Genomic DNA, 16,123 nt, shown 5'->3' with positions numbered 1-16,123 from the left:
AGGGGGCTCTCAGTGATGCCGGGCACAGGCTCTATGGTGGGTTTGGCAGCCGCGGCATCAGGAGGTGGACTGTCTTCTGTAGGGCCCCCGCCCGGGAAGGAGGTTGATTGCTCCACACCAACGAGGGGTGCCCCTGGTGGCTCGGGTCCCGGTCGCGTGGCTCTGGCTGTCGCCTGAACAGGCTCGGTCGCGGTCAGCGGGGTGGCTTCTGCGGCCGGGTTGATGAAGGAGTCCAGGGGCTCCTCGGTGGTGGGAGCGGAAGCAACGGTTAGGGGGAGGGAGCATGGGAAAAGGGGGGCTGGAGTGAGGTCGCCCAGATCGAGGCCCACTGGCACAGGGTTGTCCTCCCCCTGGGTGACTAGGGTCAGACCTAGGGCCTCGATCTCCTCATATATGGAGGGGAGATCGCTTTCTGCCATCCCGGGGTTCTCCCCACCGGCACCCGACGCGACGGTCGCCTCGCGGCTCACAGAGGCTTCAGATAGTACCAGGGCAGAAGGGGCTCCCTCGGGGGCCTCGGAGGGGAGGGACTCCCGTGGAGGGGAGATACTGCCTTCCGGTGCTGCCACGTCTTCCCCAGCCGGCACCGGTGGATGGAACACACCCGTGGGCAAAGCGGAAGGCTCGGCATTGGTGCCCCCCTTCCTGGTCTTCCGGGGGGCCTCCGCATCGGATGAGAGGAGAAGAGCTCGAGCCTTCCGCTTGCCCCGCTTCCCCTGTACTAGGGCCCAGCCCTCCATGGCATCATCGGGGGGCTGGCTAGCAGGGGTCGTGTCAGGGGGCAGAGGCAATGGCTCAGGGACTCGGGGGGGGTAACGGTGGGGCAGCAAGAGGGAGGGAATATTCCCCCTGGGGCAGGCCCTCTCCCATGCCCGGCAGGGTCCCTGCTGCACCCTCCTCTACAGGGCCCCGCCAGATTGCAAGCAGCGGGGGCGGGGCTCTCCCACTTGTCTGGGCGTACTGGGGAGCTGCCCCTTGGGCCCGAGTGGGAGCAGTGGTGGGCTGGGAAGGAGGAGGGGTGGCTTCGGGCGCCGGGCAGCCAGGAGCGCCGGCGATGACGGGGCCGGTGCCCTGCCGGGGGCTCGGGGGTCCCAGATGCCCCTCCTTGCCGGGCCAAGGGGCAGTCCCTCCGGACGTGCCCCATCGCCCGGCAGAGGTAGCACCGGGCCCCCCCGTGGAGTAATGCATCCGGTAATGGGCCCCCTGGTAGGGGACCAGGAAGGACCCCTCGAGCGCCTCTCCACCACACGCTGCCGGCAGCAGTTGAAGCGGCACCTGCCGGCGGAACGAGAGGACGTGACGGAGGGCAGGGTCTTTGCAGCCCAGCGGGAGGGGGCTGATGACCGAGACGGTTTCCCCAGGGTGGAGAGGGCGGGTAACAGGGCGGCACTGGGAAGAAAGGGAGGGACGGAGGTCAGGACCAGGCGGACGCCCAGGTCCTCTAGCGGCTCCAGGGGGACGAACACCCCCCCACCGCCAGGCCCCTCTCCACCGCCTCCTGGGCAGCGGCCTCCAATGCGAAGAAGAAGACGACCTTGCCGTACATTTTGGAGGCCGCCACAATGGCTGTGGGCCCACCACCCTTGCCAACGCCTGCACGTAGGTCTCCATGTGGGGCGAGGCGGGCACCAGGAGGCAACGGACGCCGTGCTTCCTGGTCGTGGTGGGGAAGGGGCCCCGGCCGCTATAGCTGGTCGCGGAGGCGGTGGGCGGGAGAGATGACGGAGCGGCAGGCGGAGGGGCTGCCGCCACCTGGGCGTACGCCCTGGGGGCCGGGGACAGGGCACCCGCAGAGCTGGTGGGGGGAACAGCGGGGAGGGACGCCGCGGCCGGTGGCGGGGCCGCGGCAGTGGGGGCAGCCCCTGCCATGGAGGGCCTGGTCTTTTTAGTGGGGCCCTTCCCCTTCTTCTCACCGTGGCCCTTCCTGCCGGCTGGGGGGGCTCCCCCCGAATCTGAGGGGGGGAGGGACGTGGCAGCAGCAGAGGTCACCCCGGTGCCCGCTGTTGCTGGTGCCCCAGCAGGGGCGGTGGCAGGTGGTTCGGCCACAGCAGGGGAGGTAGAGACTTGGGGCGGTGATGGAGGGGCAGGCGGGGGAGGGGTAGCTGGTGCTGCTGGAGGGGCCCCACCCGTCTCGTCCCCCGCCATCGTGAGCAGGGAGGGAGGGGGAGACACCAGAAGGAGGAGGGGAAAGGGGAAGCAGGTCGACCACTCCTCCCCGCTAGGCTGCAGGCAGGGGAGGAGGGCGCCAAGAAGGGCGGGCTGGATGGGGGGACAAAACAGGGGTTAGGGGTCAGTCGCCGACATGGGGTGGAATTCTGGCTCCTCTAGCTGCACTGGGGGAGGGGGGGATACAACAGCATTGGGGGTGCAGTGAAGAGGGTTTAAGCTAAAATGGGGAGTGGCACAAGTGCATGGGAGGGGGCATGGGCGCACAGAGCAAGGGGCTGAGCGGGCTGGAGTTAGGGCAGGGAAACCAAGGGGTTCGCTTCAGAGGCTGGGGCGGGGCAAACAAACAAAGGCTGCAGAGGGAAAAAGGGTGGGGCAGGAAAAGCTGTGAGGTGGGCAGTCCGGGGGGTGGGGGGGGGACGGGACGTGCGCTTGCACAATGTCAATTTGGCTGGTTGCTGCTTCTGGCCCAAAGGGTGGAATCAGGGTGTGGCAAGCCAAGCAAGCAGCTGAGTCCAGAGGCAGGAGCTGAGGCAGATGGTAAACAGCCAGTGGGGGTGGTGGAGGGGGCAGCGGTGGTGGTAGTGGTGGGGGTTGGGGGGGAACACGGATCGGGGGGCAGCTCCACGCCACACCCCCTGTGTTCCTGCAAACACAGTCAAGACCCCCACCACAAGAGCACAGTTCGAAAGTTACTCAGTCTTAAGGCCCCCTCCACGGTGGTCTGCAAAGTCTCTAGGTGCTCCCCCACTGGTAGATGGTCCTCTTCTTCTCCTCCTCGGGGCTTCAGCAGCTCCAGGCAGCAGACTCCGCAGCAGCAGCTCCAGGAACTCCAGGTGGTGGTCCAGGCAGGCAGAAAGGACCCCCTCAGGTGGTGGTGGTGGTGGTGTTCACAGCAGCAACAGCTGGGGCTGGGGTCCCTCACTCCCCCCCTCTGGGGAGCGGGCCAGCAGGCACCCCCAAAGGGGCTGCAGTTGGAGCAGTAGCAGCACCCGAGGGTGGGGGGGTCCAGCAGCTGTCCAGCAACCAGGTAGCAGAGAACGGGGGGGTGGGGCGGGGGGCGCAGTGTTTGGCCTAGCCAGGGGAGCAGCTGGAGCAGCAGCAGGGAGAGCCCAGGGCCTAACAGCAGCAGGAGCAGCAGCCCTCTCCCTCCTTCTCCCTCCAGGCCAAAGGGCTACAGGAGAGTGGGTTTTTTTGGTTTGTTTTTGTTTTTGCACGGTTCCTGGAGACACTGCGATACCAGGTCGATGCATGGGGTGGACAGAGCAAGCTCCTATTCCAGCCCCCCATTCCAAAACTCAATTTAATAGACAGTCCTTAGATCTTAGCCATAAGAGAGTGTTAGAAGGCAGATATATTAGTCCCAGATTAAGCAGGTCCATTTTCCCTGGGTAAGGTAACGGGCAGTTCCAGAACAAGAAGGAACTTGCTGGAACAAATTCAGGCAGGCAGGCTAATTAGGACACCTGGAGCCAATTAAGAAGCTACTAGAATCAATTAAGGCAGGCTGGCTAATTAGGGCACCTGAGTTTAAAAAGGAGCTCACTTCAGTTTGTGGCATGCCTGCGAGGAGCTGGGAGCAAGAGGCGCTAGGAGCTGAGAGTGAGAAGGCGTACTGCTGGAGGACTGAGGAGTACAAGCATTATCAGACACCAGGAGGAAGATCCTGTGGTGAGGATAAAGAAGGTGTTGGGAGGAGGCCATGGGGAAGTAGTCCAGGGAGTTGTAACTAGAGTGCCTCGTGGAACAGCTGCATGGCAGACAGCTGCAATCCACAGTGCCCTGGGCTGGAACCCAGAGTAGAGGGTGGGCCCGGGTTCTCCCCAAACCTCCCAACTCCTGATCAGACACAGGAGTTGACCTGGACTGTGGGTTCCACCAGAGGGGAAGGTCTCGGGGCTGTTCCCTGACCCACATGGTGGATCAGCAGCGACTGTGGCAATTGCCCTTCTTCCTTTTTCCCAAGTGATGAGGTTAGCTGAGTAAACGGCAGGTTTGAGCCACTAGCAAAAGTGGCCAAACTGAGAACTGCTGTGAGTCTCTGAGGCGAGCAAATCTGCCAATAAGCGCAGGACCCACCAAGGCAGAGGAGGAACTTTGTCACACTTAACATATCATTTAAATCAAACCTTGACAACACCACATTCCCCATCCCTTCACACAAACATCCTCACCCGACACACCAAGCTTCATGACCAGCATTTCCTTCTGCCCAGGTGAGCACCTGCCATACCTGCATCCTCTCTGAAAGGATCTCCACCAGTAGTTCCTCAGGAAGCATGCAGCTCATCAGGCCTGATTCTCCTGCCATGCTGGCACTGATGCTGAGCCGTCGCTGGACAGGAGCACTGGGAATAGGGCTGGTAGGAACCTGCAGCATTCGTCACCGCAAGGAAAAAAATGCTTCAGAAAAATCCATTCAATTCCTCTGTAGACCAAGCTCATCTCTTCTGCCCATGACGTCAGCCCCTTCACCCTACCAGCTAAGACTGCTGTCACATGTTAATGGTGCAACTTAACGCAGAAGTCATAGGACTGGAAGGCTCCTCAGGAGGTCATCAAGCTCAGCTCTCTACGCTGAGGCAGGACCAAGGAAAACTTAGACCAGCCTTGGCAGGTGTTTGTCCAGCCTGTTCTTAAAAACAAAAATGCTGGGGATTTTACGCCCTCCAAGTCTGACACTTGGAGTATGGCCTTCCAAGCAGTTGAGCACCCACTTCCCTCCAGGCTTAGTGTTGTGAATTCTTGAGTTGTGAGGCTGCTGCTCAGTCCATGGCCATGGTAAGGGAGCTCAGGAAGCGAGGAATTTTCTTCCCATGAGTAGGCAAGGGCTAGGGACAATCGCAGTCCTGCAGCGTGGGGGAGTGTAGGGACTGCTCCCTCACTGGGGCAGCACACACCCACGGAGGCAGCAAAGAGGAGATGCAACTGCTTGCCCTCCCCCACTTTGGAGCAGGAGGAGGCTGCACCGTTCCACAGAATGGGGCAGCATGCCCGTTCCGGCTGGGCCTGGGAGCTGTGTGAAGGGAGCAGGATGGTGAAGTTCCTTAATACTGACCCCAACACAGTGGAACCCTGACAGCCTCCTAGCTGTGCTGGTTGTGGATACCTGAGACCCTCTATTGCCGTGTCTATATTAGAAACGGGAGCCGATTTAATAAGGTCAGTTAGGGGTATGATTCTTTAGGACATTTCCATACTGGAAGGAAGTTATACTGGCTAAAATGTGCTTTTTGCTGGTGTAGCTTATTTTGTTCAGAGAACTAGTATAAGCTACATCGGTTTAGCTGCTAAGCGGAGTCTCCACAAGGGAGATTTGCCATAACAGCATAGCATCCCCTTACTAGTGTAGGCCAGGCCCTTTTCCGAAAGCTCTCTCAGGATCCAGACCGTTCGGTTTTTTTTCTGTCTCAACCTACATATTTATTCAGAAAAACGCAAGGGCTACCGCTTGGGTAGGGTGTCTGTGCCCAGGGTACTGGACTGGGACACTGGAGGTTTGGGCCTAGTCCTCATTCTCCCCCTGATTTGCTGTGTCACCTTGGGCAAGACACGTAGACACACATTTTCAATAGGGCCCTCTCATTTTGGGTGCTTCGGTTTATGGGTACCCAACTGTTAGTGAGTGGCTGGCCCACCAAAGGGGTTAGGCGCCCAGCTCCACAAGGGGGATGACTGATGCACCTCAGGTTAACCTGGATGTACTTAACTTGCTGAGTAACGGGGAAAATGTCTGCATGGCACGCAGCAGCCCATGGCAGCGACTCTCAAAGCCCGGCTCTTACAGACTTAGGCTGCCAGGGCTCCATGTCCCTCAGACCTGAATTTTAGAGCTACTCAGCACCCACTGCACCCACTGACTTCAGCTGGCGTAGTGAGTGCTCAGGCCCCACAGCTGAGCACTCAAAAACTGTGGCAACCAAAATTAGAGGCTACACTTGAAAATTTGGGCCTTCAAACTTCTTTGAGCCTCAGTTACTCTTGCTATACAAGCTGAGCATGACAACGCTGACACTAACACAGAGAACACACTGAGTCAGATCCGCACCAACATTCAGAATTAAAACTCTTCAGGGCGTGCGTGCTGTTAAGGGAGGAGCACATTGCTGGTGCTTAACAAACAGCTAACCCCCATCAAACACTTAGAGCTCTGGCCCATGGACAGTCTCCAAATTCACTCAGCCCTCACTCCCCAGTACCAGAGTCCTCCCAGCCCAAGGTCTCTCAAGTAGCCAACTTTGCCTAATTGAATAGCGCTTTTATCACACAGACTAAGCCCCACTAGAGACCAGCACAAGACCACCAGGCTTATTTTTAGCTGTGAGCACACAGGTCAAAACCCTAAGTCAGCAGAGATGAAAGCGCAGTGCAGTAACCCACTGGGCCAGTCAGTGCCCGTGCAGGAGTCATAGTTTCTCACACACTGTTAGAAGAGTGATGGAATAATCCCATCTGTTTACTGATGTGAATTCGCTTTCACCTGTGATCCTGTTTGATCCGATTGGTGCTGCTGCTTCTGAGCCTGCGACGCATGGCCTTCTGACTTCCCCCTGCCCGCTGCTGTGCTGCCCCTATAGCTCTTGGAGGTGATGGACTGTGGCCCGGTTTTAGTCTCGGAGCTCGGCTGGCTGCCCTCCATGGTATGCTTGGCCAAAGCCTCCGCACTCAGTCTTGTGCTCAGAGCTGTCTGCCCTGCAGAGCCCTCAGAAGACTGACCTAGGATGAAAGAGGAGTTCAGCCTCAGGGGGAGAAGGGGCAAATCACATCCAATCTGCAGAAGACAGGCTATAGCAGTTAATGTTCCTCAAACTGCCAGGGATGAACACGTGCTTCTTCATCCAAGTCACTGGAGCTGAACCTGCTGACATCTTGCCTTTGCCTGCCAGCGGACTGACCAGATACATAGGGGAGCATGCCACACACTCCCAAGGGACCCAGCACAGCACGTACCCTCCCCAGGAGCATGGAGCTCCAGAATGGATTAGGCCATTCAAGCACAAGCTGGCCATTAGCACTGGGGTCATATCTGATTGCACAGAACAAACATTCCTGCCCATGTTTCTGTCACTGTCAAGGTAAAGTGCAAAAGAGGATGCATGGGTTCTACAGCCAGAGACGTTTAGTGCTCAGATGCTGTGGTGATGGGCAGTTATAAAAGCCTGCATAGTCAGAGAAATACTGATGTCGAGCAAATTAATGAATGACCCTCTGTCAGACTGTCACTGACTGCAGCGAGACCAGGGCTCAATTGCAAGTGGCTCTGTAGTTCATTGTTTGTCCAGGGAGATGGACAGCAGAACAGAAACGTCTAAATCAACACCTCTTCCTCTGGCCCCACCTCCACGGCACCATGAGGAGCAGAACCCAGGGTGGAGAGGGATTAGCATGACTGTTAGAACTAACCCACTCATCCTTCTGCCCCAAGAGCAAGGAACAGAGCCCAGTGCTCCACCACGTGGACAGCAGATGTGCCTCAAAGCACAAAGGAAAGCCCATGACAAATGGGTTAGCACATAAAGGCCTTTCACAGCAGCTGGTGCTGCTCGTGCTGTATCTGTTCCAAGGGGAACTGTGAGGCTTTGTTCTCCAGGGCTGTCAATGCAGCACCTCTTGCCTGCACCACGTTTGGGCACAAAAACTGTCACGAAACTCGTTCCTATTAACCCTCTCTAGCCTTGGGGTCTCCTTGTCCCTCTGCTTGGAACTTTAGTCCTCAAAGCAGGACCCCGGGAGCACACAGCACCCTCAGGCTGCCAGCTCCGAGTGTGCTAGTGTGTGCAGCTCACCAGGTCACAGGGGTCAGGACACAGGACCTAAGAGCAGGAGTCTCCTGAGAGAATTGGCAGGAGAAACTTCTTTGCACAAAACCTTCAAAGATGTGAAATGAATCCATTTGTATTTTTATGTAACTCGCTGTATAACTGACCTGGAGGATTGTTTCACACACCCCATGCTCATTAAATCTATCTTTTCAAGCCAATCATTTCGGATCTTAATGGGCGCTGCAGGGGACTTCAACTTCAGTAACAAGATATCATGAAAAGCATTTCTGGATCATCATAGCATGAAGCCTAGGCAGAGTGGCTGTTACCACCCACGAGTTAGGGCAATCCCTTAGAAAAGCACCAGAGTGTTTGACCTCTCTTATGAAAAGGAATACATCCAGAGCATCACAATGGAATGGAATGCCTAGGTACTAACACAAGAGACCGAAAGATTTTTAACAGGCAAGAGCCACTACAGACTGCAAGTTGGACTTTGCATTACTGGGGATTCTGCACCTCTGAACCCTTAATCTTCTTGATTTCAAGGCTAGAAATCCATTATTGTCCAGCATTACTGCTATTCAACTAGAGGTGGTAATCTAACTGCAAACTGAGAAGATCACTTTATGCTCCAGCTTTTACCATCTGTGGCGCTCCCCATGGGATTTCATACCCAAATGCATCAAAGCTCCCTCCACCCATCCCTGTGGTTAACCAAGAGCCCCCATGGGTTGCTGAAAAGTCTTCACAACAATGCACTAGAGGGAGAAAATGCAGGGAGGGGATGGAAAGGCTATATTTTCAAAATGGTGCTGGGGTCATACCCAGCATTTCTGTGCAGCACAGCTGTCCAGCCTTTGTGCTGCTGAAGGTCTGAGCCCTTACCAGCTTCCTCTGACTCCCGATGTGCCTGCTCTATGGCGGCCCTGATGCACAGCTCCCGTGCACGAAGCCCCGCGGAACTGCTCCTGTCGGAGAGGGCTTCCAGTACCACAGAGTCAATGGATAGGCAGGCAGCACTGTAGTGTTTGGCCAAGGTGACAGCTGCAGTTGTCTTTCCTTTAAGAAACAAAAGTCTCTTTGATGACATTCATGTGTGGTGCATCTTTATCTAGACATTGTATGAGCAAATGCTTTGAAATAGCCTGGTGTGGGATTTGTGACCCCTGTGAATAGCAGAGTGATAGTCACTTTAAAAAGAATGGCCAGTGATGCCAGTGACGAGATGGATACTATGGGTATGGGCATAAATCTAATCTATCTCACACTGGTTGCAGGAATGGGGATGAATTTGGCCCACTAATTTCAATGGAGTTATACCAGGGATGAGTTTGGCTCAGGGCATCAAACTAACACGTAGTTAAAGACCGCACAAATCCCACAGATTCCTCCATGTCCGATTCAGCAGGTATGTAAACAGCAGCATCAGTCACACATTGGAGTCAGGCTGGTAAGAAAAGCCGTGTTAGTGGTGAAGTGATATAGCTAGCACCGCTTTGGCACTGAACAGTGTGCAAATAAAACCGTTACTGACCTTTCCATAACTGGTGTTCTTCGAGATGTGTTGCACGAGTCCATTGCGATTTGGGTACGTGCACACCCGGAGCGCAGCTGCTGGAATTTCCCCCTGGTGGTGTCCATCAGGTTGGCTCTGGTGTCCCCTGGTGGCCGTGCACCTCTGTTTCTTCTTACCGGCCACTCAGAGAATGGGGCCGGTGGGTCGGTCTCGGAATGGACACGTGCAACACATCTCGAATAACACCCGTTCCAGAAAGGTTAGTAACTGATTTTCCTTCTTCAGCTGCTTGCACATGTCCATTCAAACTGGGCTCGGCGTTCAAGGGCAAGCCAACTGGAGCTTCGTTTGGCCAAGCTGCACATCATCTCTGGCTTGTTGGGTAATGACATAGTGTGTAGAAAAGGTATGTACCAAGGACCAGGTTGCTGCCCTGCAGATATCTTGAATAAGGACTTGGGCCAGGAAAGCCGCTGCTGAGGCTAGGGACTATGAAGAGTTGCGGGGACTTACTGAATGGTTTGGTACTTTCGATATAAAATGCCAGGGCTCGTCTAACGTCCAAGGAGTGTGTGACAGGTCCAGTGCCCCTTTGTGACAGGGACGGATGGGGTGTTGGGGCCTCGCCACTCTTACATTTCCATGCCGGTCCTTTAAGGGCGTTCCGATGCAGCCCAATGGCCGGTTTCCCTGTGCTCGCCCCTTGGTCGGGGTAGTGGGACCTAACAGTCTGAGTCCATGCAACTCACCCCGCGTATCAGGGCAGGGTGGCCCAGCGGCCAGAGTCCATGCAATTCGCCCCGCATCTCAGGGCAGGGTGGCCCAATGGCCAGAGTCCATAGCTCCCCCTTCTCAGGCGGGGAAGTGTATCCCAATGCTCAAAGTGGTAGGGGGACCTGGGCCCTCCTATTGGTGGGGTTTCCGGGGATCCGCCCGCAACACGCCAAGCGTCAGTGCAACTTTAATGCTGCTTGTCTCTAAAGTTCCTGTGTCACTTCCTACCTTCACCACCGTGTTCTCCACTCCGGGGGTGGGGGGTCCTCCAGTCCGTCCCCTCCGGTCAGGACCTCTGTCTGGGACGCCAGGTGCATCCCGGCTTGGCTGGCCCCTGGATCCTGGAGCGTTGGCCATCCCTCCTCAGGAGCTGGCGGTGTGCCTCCTTCTCCTCCAGTGGTCAGCCCAGACTGACCACCTTTGCAGGCTTTTATACCTATTCTCCAGTTGGAGCATGCCCAGCAGGGCTTCTGGGGCGGGGCTTCCTCTGCCAGGAAGGAAGGGTTAACCCCTGCGGTACCAGTGCAGGGCCACTCTGCCCCGTCACAGAGTGCAAGCGTTGTTCCTCCCCATTTGCATGTGGTTTAGTGCAAAAAATTGTTAGAAAAATAGGTTGGTTGCAGTTAAACTGGGACACCACCTTGGGAAGGAAACTTGGGTGCGGGAGTAACTCCACCTTGTCCTTAAAGAAGATTGTATAAGGAGGCTCTGCTGTGCTTGAATCTCTGACACTCTCCTGGTCGAGGTGATTGCCATTAGAAACGCCACCTTCCAAGACAAGTGCACCAGTGAACATGTTGCTAGTGGCTCGAAGGCGGCCCCGTCAATTTCGAAAGGACAAGATTCAGATCCCATGGGGGAAACGGATCCCTTATCTGTGGGAATAGCCTCTCTAGGCCTTTAAGGAAGCGAATTACCACCTCATGTGGGAAGGCCCACCTATTGTCTATTTTCGGCTGGATTGCTGAGATGGCTGCAAGGTGGACCTTGATTGAGGAGAGGGCCAGGCCCTTCTTCTTCAGAGATAGGAGGTAGTGCAAGATGAGCTGTAGTGAAGCCTCCACAGGGGACACTCCACGTTGGGAAGACCAGAGGGAGAAACGCTTGCACTTAGTCCAGTAAGTTGTCCTTGTGGAGGGTTTTCTGCTGCCTAGGAGGACTTTACGCACCTGTTCCAAACAAGCTCACTCATCAGGGTTTAGCCATGAAGATTCCAAGTTTTCAGATGCAAGAAGCTGACGTTTGGGTAGAACAGTTCCCTGGGTCCTGGGAGATCAGGTCTGGGTGGAGTGGCAGGCTGACTGGTACCTCCATGGACAGCTGAACGAGTGTGGTGTACCAGTGCTATCTGGGCCAAACCAGAGCTATTAGAATAACTCAGGCCCAGTCCTGCTTGATCTTTGTCAGCAACTTGTGAATCAAAGGGATGGGTGCAAAAGCGTAAAACTGGTGGGACGACTACTTTAGCAGGAAGGCATTTGTGATGGACCCCAGGCTGTGGCCCCTCAGGGAGCAGAATTATTGACATTTCCTGTTGGCGCAAGTGGCAAAGACCCCCACCTGTGGAAGAGGTCTCATGTAACATCCATGCGAAGGGACCACTCGTGGTGAGTGGAAAAGAACCTGCTGAGGTGATCTGTGAGCTGGTTTTGTATGCCTGGTAGATAAGATTCTTGATGCTCAATCACATGAGTGATGAAGAATTCCCATAGAAGAGTCGCCTCTCAACAAAGAGGGGACGAGTAGGCCCCCACCTTGTCTGTTGATGTAACATATGGCTGATGTATTGTCCTTGAGAACTGAGATTGTTTTGTTTGTAATATGGGGCAGGAACACTTGACAAGCTAGGCAGAGATCTCTAAGTTCCCTGATATTGATGTGGACTGAAAGTTCCTCTTGGGATCACAGACCTTGTGTCCTCAGATGTCTTACGTGGGCACTCCAACCTAGCACTGAGGCACTGGAGACCAGATGTGCGGACGGTAGGGGCCTTGTGAAGGACACTCCCTTGCATAGCACCCTGCAGACTAACCACAATTCCAGGGAGTTGAGGACTTGAGGCAGCACCCTGAGGACTCTGTCCAGATGTCTGAAAGGGGAGTACACCATGCCCAGCCGGGCCTGGAGAGGTCTGATTCTCAGCCTCACATGCTGTACTATGTATGTGCAGGAAGTAGGCTTAAACACATTCTAATGGTCATAGTCAGAAGTGCCTGGAGGGAGTGAATTAATGATGAGATTGATCAGAAACGGTCCTCCAGAAGATGGGCCCTTGCCAATGTCAAGCCGAGAACTGCCCCAATGAACTCTATTCTTCGAAGAGGCGTTAGGGTTGACTTCTGAACGTTTATCAGAAGACCCAGCTCTGGGAAGGTTGATTGTATGAGTGCAATGTTGGATTCCACTTGCGCTGAGGACTGGCCTTTCATGAACACCTACATACATATACATACAGACATGACTGTATTCATGTCTGTATGTATATTGATCTTTTAACCAATACTCTTTTCTTTTTTAACAAATTTTAGTTTAATTTAGTTTAGTTTAATAAGAATTGGTCATAAGTGTATATTTAGATAAGATCTGGAATATTCATCAACCTGGGAGGTAATGTGTCTGATCCTTTGGGATTGGTAGAACTTTTTTATATGATGAATAAGATTTTCAGTAATCTTCATCATATTTGACTTGGGTGTCTGGGTGGAGGCCTGAGGCTGGGTTACTTTAAGAGAACTGTGTTATTGGCTTCTGGGTAACCAGTGAGGTATTATAGAGGCTGTTTTGTGCTGGCTTGGTGAATCTAAGTATTGGAATATCCAGCAGCTTTGGGGATTGTCCGCCCCATTCTTTTCAGTTCACCCTGAGTGACCTGTTGGCTCCCCTGGGACTCCGGGTCACACAAGTCGAGGGCGGCATACCCATCCCTCAGATCTAGAGACAGGATAATGGACACCAGGGAGACTATGCAGAACTTCAGCTTTTTTTAGGTATGGGTTGAGTCCACGCAGATCCAGGATCCGCATGAGACCTCCCTTGGCTTTGGGGATCAGAAAGTAGTGGTAATAGAACCTCTTCCCCCTTAGTTGTAGCGGAACTTCTTCCATGGATCCCACCGGGAGAAGTGATTGCAATTCTAGCTCCAGAAGAAGCGCATGAAAAGGGTTCCTGAAGAGGAATGGGGAAGGTGGGTGGGACGAAGGGGTAGAAATAAACTGGAGGGTATACCCCGACTCTACTCAAAACCCAGCGGTTGGAAGTAACCCGTTCCCAGGCCTTGAGGAAGTGGGAAAGGTGGTTGGAGAAAATAGGGGATGGATCCTGAATCTGGGGGTTTGGTATGCCATCCTTGAGCACCTCATCAAAACGAGTGTCTCAAGTTGCCTGAGTGGCATAGGCCTGATTGAGAAGGCCCTGTGTAGGAGGAGGATGGAGGTGGCCTGCATGCAAACCCCCTGTTCCTTCTCCTCCTCTAATCATGATGTGGCTGCTGGGGGAAGTAGCAGCCATATTGCTGGGGCCTATATGGTCTCCTAAGCGATCCAGGATTGTGCAACCCAGGGACTTTAGTGTCACCGTGGAGTATTTAAGGCTATGGAACCTCGCATCTGTTTGCTCTGAAAAGAGCGAAGGGTTTTCAAAGGGCAAGTCCTGCAAAGTCTGCTGAACCTCCTGCTGGAGCCAGGATGGTCTGTAACCATGAGCTTCTGAGCACAGTGGCAGCAATCTGGCCACAGAATCAGCAGCATCCAGGCTGCTTGCAGGGAGGCTCTGGCAAAGAATCAGCCACACCCAGGCTGCTTGCAGGGAGGCTCTGGCAACCGACTTGCCCTCATCCACAAGGGCCAAGAACTCCTGCTGATTGTCCTGGGGGAGTTTGTCTTTAAATCTGCTCATAGTCTCCCACATATTTAAAATCATAGCTACCCAGCAGAGCCTGCTGGTTCGTTATGCGAAGTTGAAGACCTCCTGTTGAATATGCTTTCCTCCCAAGCTGGTCCAAGTTTTTGGGGTCTTTTGCCCTTGATGTATGTCTCTTCTGGCCCTGACGATCCCTCTCATTGGCTGCCGCCACCATGAGTGACCCAGGGGGAGGGTGAGAACATAAAAATTCAGAGCCCTGGGCAGGCACAAAGTATTTCTGTTCAGTTTTCTTGGCGGTGGGTGGGAGGGAGGCAGGGGTCTGCCAGAGGACCTTGATGGGCTTCATAATCGCCTCACGCAGTGGAAGGGCAACTCTTGTGGGCGTTGTTGCTGCCAGGATGCCCAGGAAGCCTTGGGGTGGTTACTCGATGGCCTGTGCCTGCAAGCCCAGATTGGACGCCACCAGATTCAGTAAGTCCTGGTGAGCCCTTAAATCGCCCTGAGAAGGAGACGACACCTTTGACACCACTTCTTCCTCAGGTGAAGAAGAAGAGGAAAGGGCCTAAAAAGTTTCCCCACCTCCAGCTCTTCCTCTGCCTGGGGAACCTGTGCCTGCTGATCAGCACTGACTTCTGTACTGGATTGTACACTGGGATCGGTATTGGGTTGTGTGCCGAGCCCAGTGACTGGCTTGGTACCGGGGCCAGCCCTCCACATCTGTACCAGCTGATGGTTCCAGGGTCCCTCAGTGAGGCACCAGCAGCACCCTACTCTCTTGTATGACTGAGTCGGAGCACCACGAGCTAGAGCTTTGGCTCAGGGAAAACCCACAGGGTTCCAGAAAGGCCACTGCATGGGTGTCGATTCCCATGGATAAATGGGCCAGGTGCTCTGGTGACAACATTGCACCTGGAGCTCCCAGGGTCACCGATGGGCACGGGGAGTGGTGTCTGTAGCCCCGATGGTCCCATCAGTGCATGGAACAGGGTCCTGAGTCCAACCTTGAAGAGGACCAGGAACGACGAGGAGCGGGGAGACCATGGTGGTGCCGATTCTCCTGGTGCTGGGGAACAGTGCTGCAGCGATGTCGCAGGTGAAGGGATCAGGATAGGCTTTCCCCGGGAAAGTGGTCTAAGCACCGCTCTTGAACTAGTGGGTGGTGCCGGAGGTGCTGCATCTTGGCTGCCAGGTGATCCTGGTACTGGCAGAGTCAACAAGTGTCTCTCCGCTGCATACACTTCCAGCGTGGAAGGGACTGCAAATTGCTCGGCACGGTGCTGCGGGGCGGTGCTGCTCCCTTTGTGGGGTTTGCGGTACTGGTGTGGCTGCTGGCAGCAGTGGTTGTTGCTGTGCCAAAGAGGGAGAGTGGCCTGCCCCAGGGCTTGCTCTGTCTTGGTCTCCTTCCTTGCTTCCCTCCGGTGCCAGCGAATGGCTCTTTTCATGGTGACTATGATGCCTCTTCTATATCAGCCGAGGTGCACTATGCACCAGAGCAGATGTGCTTGGTGCCAAGCCGGATCTCAGCTCCGAGGTCAGTCTTCGCACCACCTCAATTAGGAGGACTTTGAGTCTCGCTGCCTGGTCCTTTTGCATGCAGGGTTTAAACTTCCGACAGATTTGGCAGCAATCTGTCCAAGCACTCGAGGCAGCTCTAATGTGGGTCACTGGTGGGCACAGGTTTCCCACAGGCGGAGCAAGCCTTGAACCACGGCGACCGAGGCATGCTCCGATACCAGGGCGGGGGGAGGGCGGGACCTCATCTCTGAAAGTGGAGAGGTGTCCTACTCTAACACACTAAAACTCGATTACAGACCTAAAAGTGGCAATTCTTCGACAAAAAAACTTCAAAAACAGACTCCAACGAGAGACTGCTGAATTGGAATTAATTTGCAAACTGGATACAATTAACTTAGGCTTGAATAGAGACGGGGAGTGGATGGGTCATTACACAAAGTAAAACTATTTCCCCGTGTTTATTCCCCCCACCCCCACCCCCCGCTGTTCCTCAGACGTTCTTGTCAACTGCTGGAAATGGCCCACC

General features: G+C 54.9%; 1 protein-coding gene and 1 pseudogene across 2 annotated transcripts in view; both read right to left on the bottom strand.

Annotated features, from left to right (window-relative positions):
• Positions 1–16,123, bottom strand: part of HYDIN (HYDIN axonemal central pair apparatus protein) — a 446,380-nt gene that overhangs the window by 105,226 nt on the left and 325,031 nt on the right. Inside the window, exons 40-43 of one of the 2 annotated variants that reach the window (XM_043526330.1) lie at positions 8,817–8,990; positions 7,025–7,027; positions 6,647–6,882; positions 4,400–4,537 (exon numbers count right to left, since the gene is read on the bottom strand). In XM_043526330.1, coding sequence (XP_043382265.1) covers positions 4,400–4,537; positions 6,647–6,882; positions 7,025–7,027; positions 8,817–8,990 — 551 coding nt within the window. The remainder of the gene's footprint in view (positions 1–4,399; positions 4,538–6,646; positions 6,883–7,024; positions 7,028–8,816; positions 8,991–16,123) is intronic. The other variant, XM_043526331.1, reaches the window with a different exon arrangement.
• Positions 3,373–3,524, bottom strand: LOC114018307 (annotated as a pseudogene).

This window comes from Chelonia mydas, chromosome 12, assembly GCF_015237465.2.
Source record: "Chelonia mydas isolate rCheMyd1 chromosome 12, rCheMyd1.pri.v2, whole genome shotgun sequence".
Lineage (NCBI taxonomy): Eukaryota > Metazoa > Chordata > Testudines > Cheloniidae > Chelonia > Chelonia mydas.
This window is presented reverse-complemented; position numbering and strand designations above follow the sequence as displayed.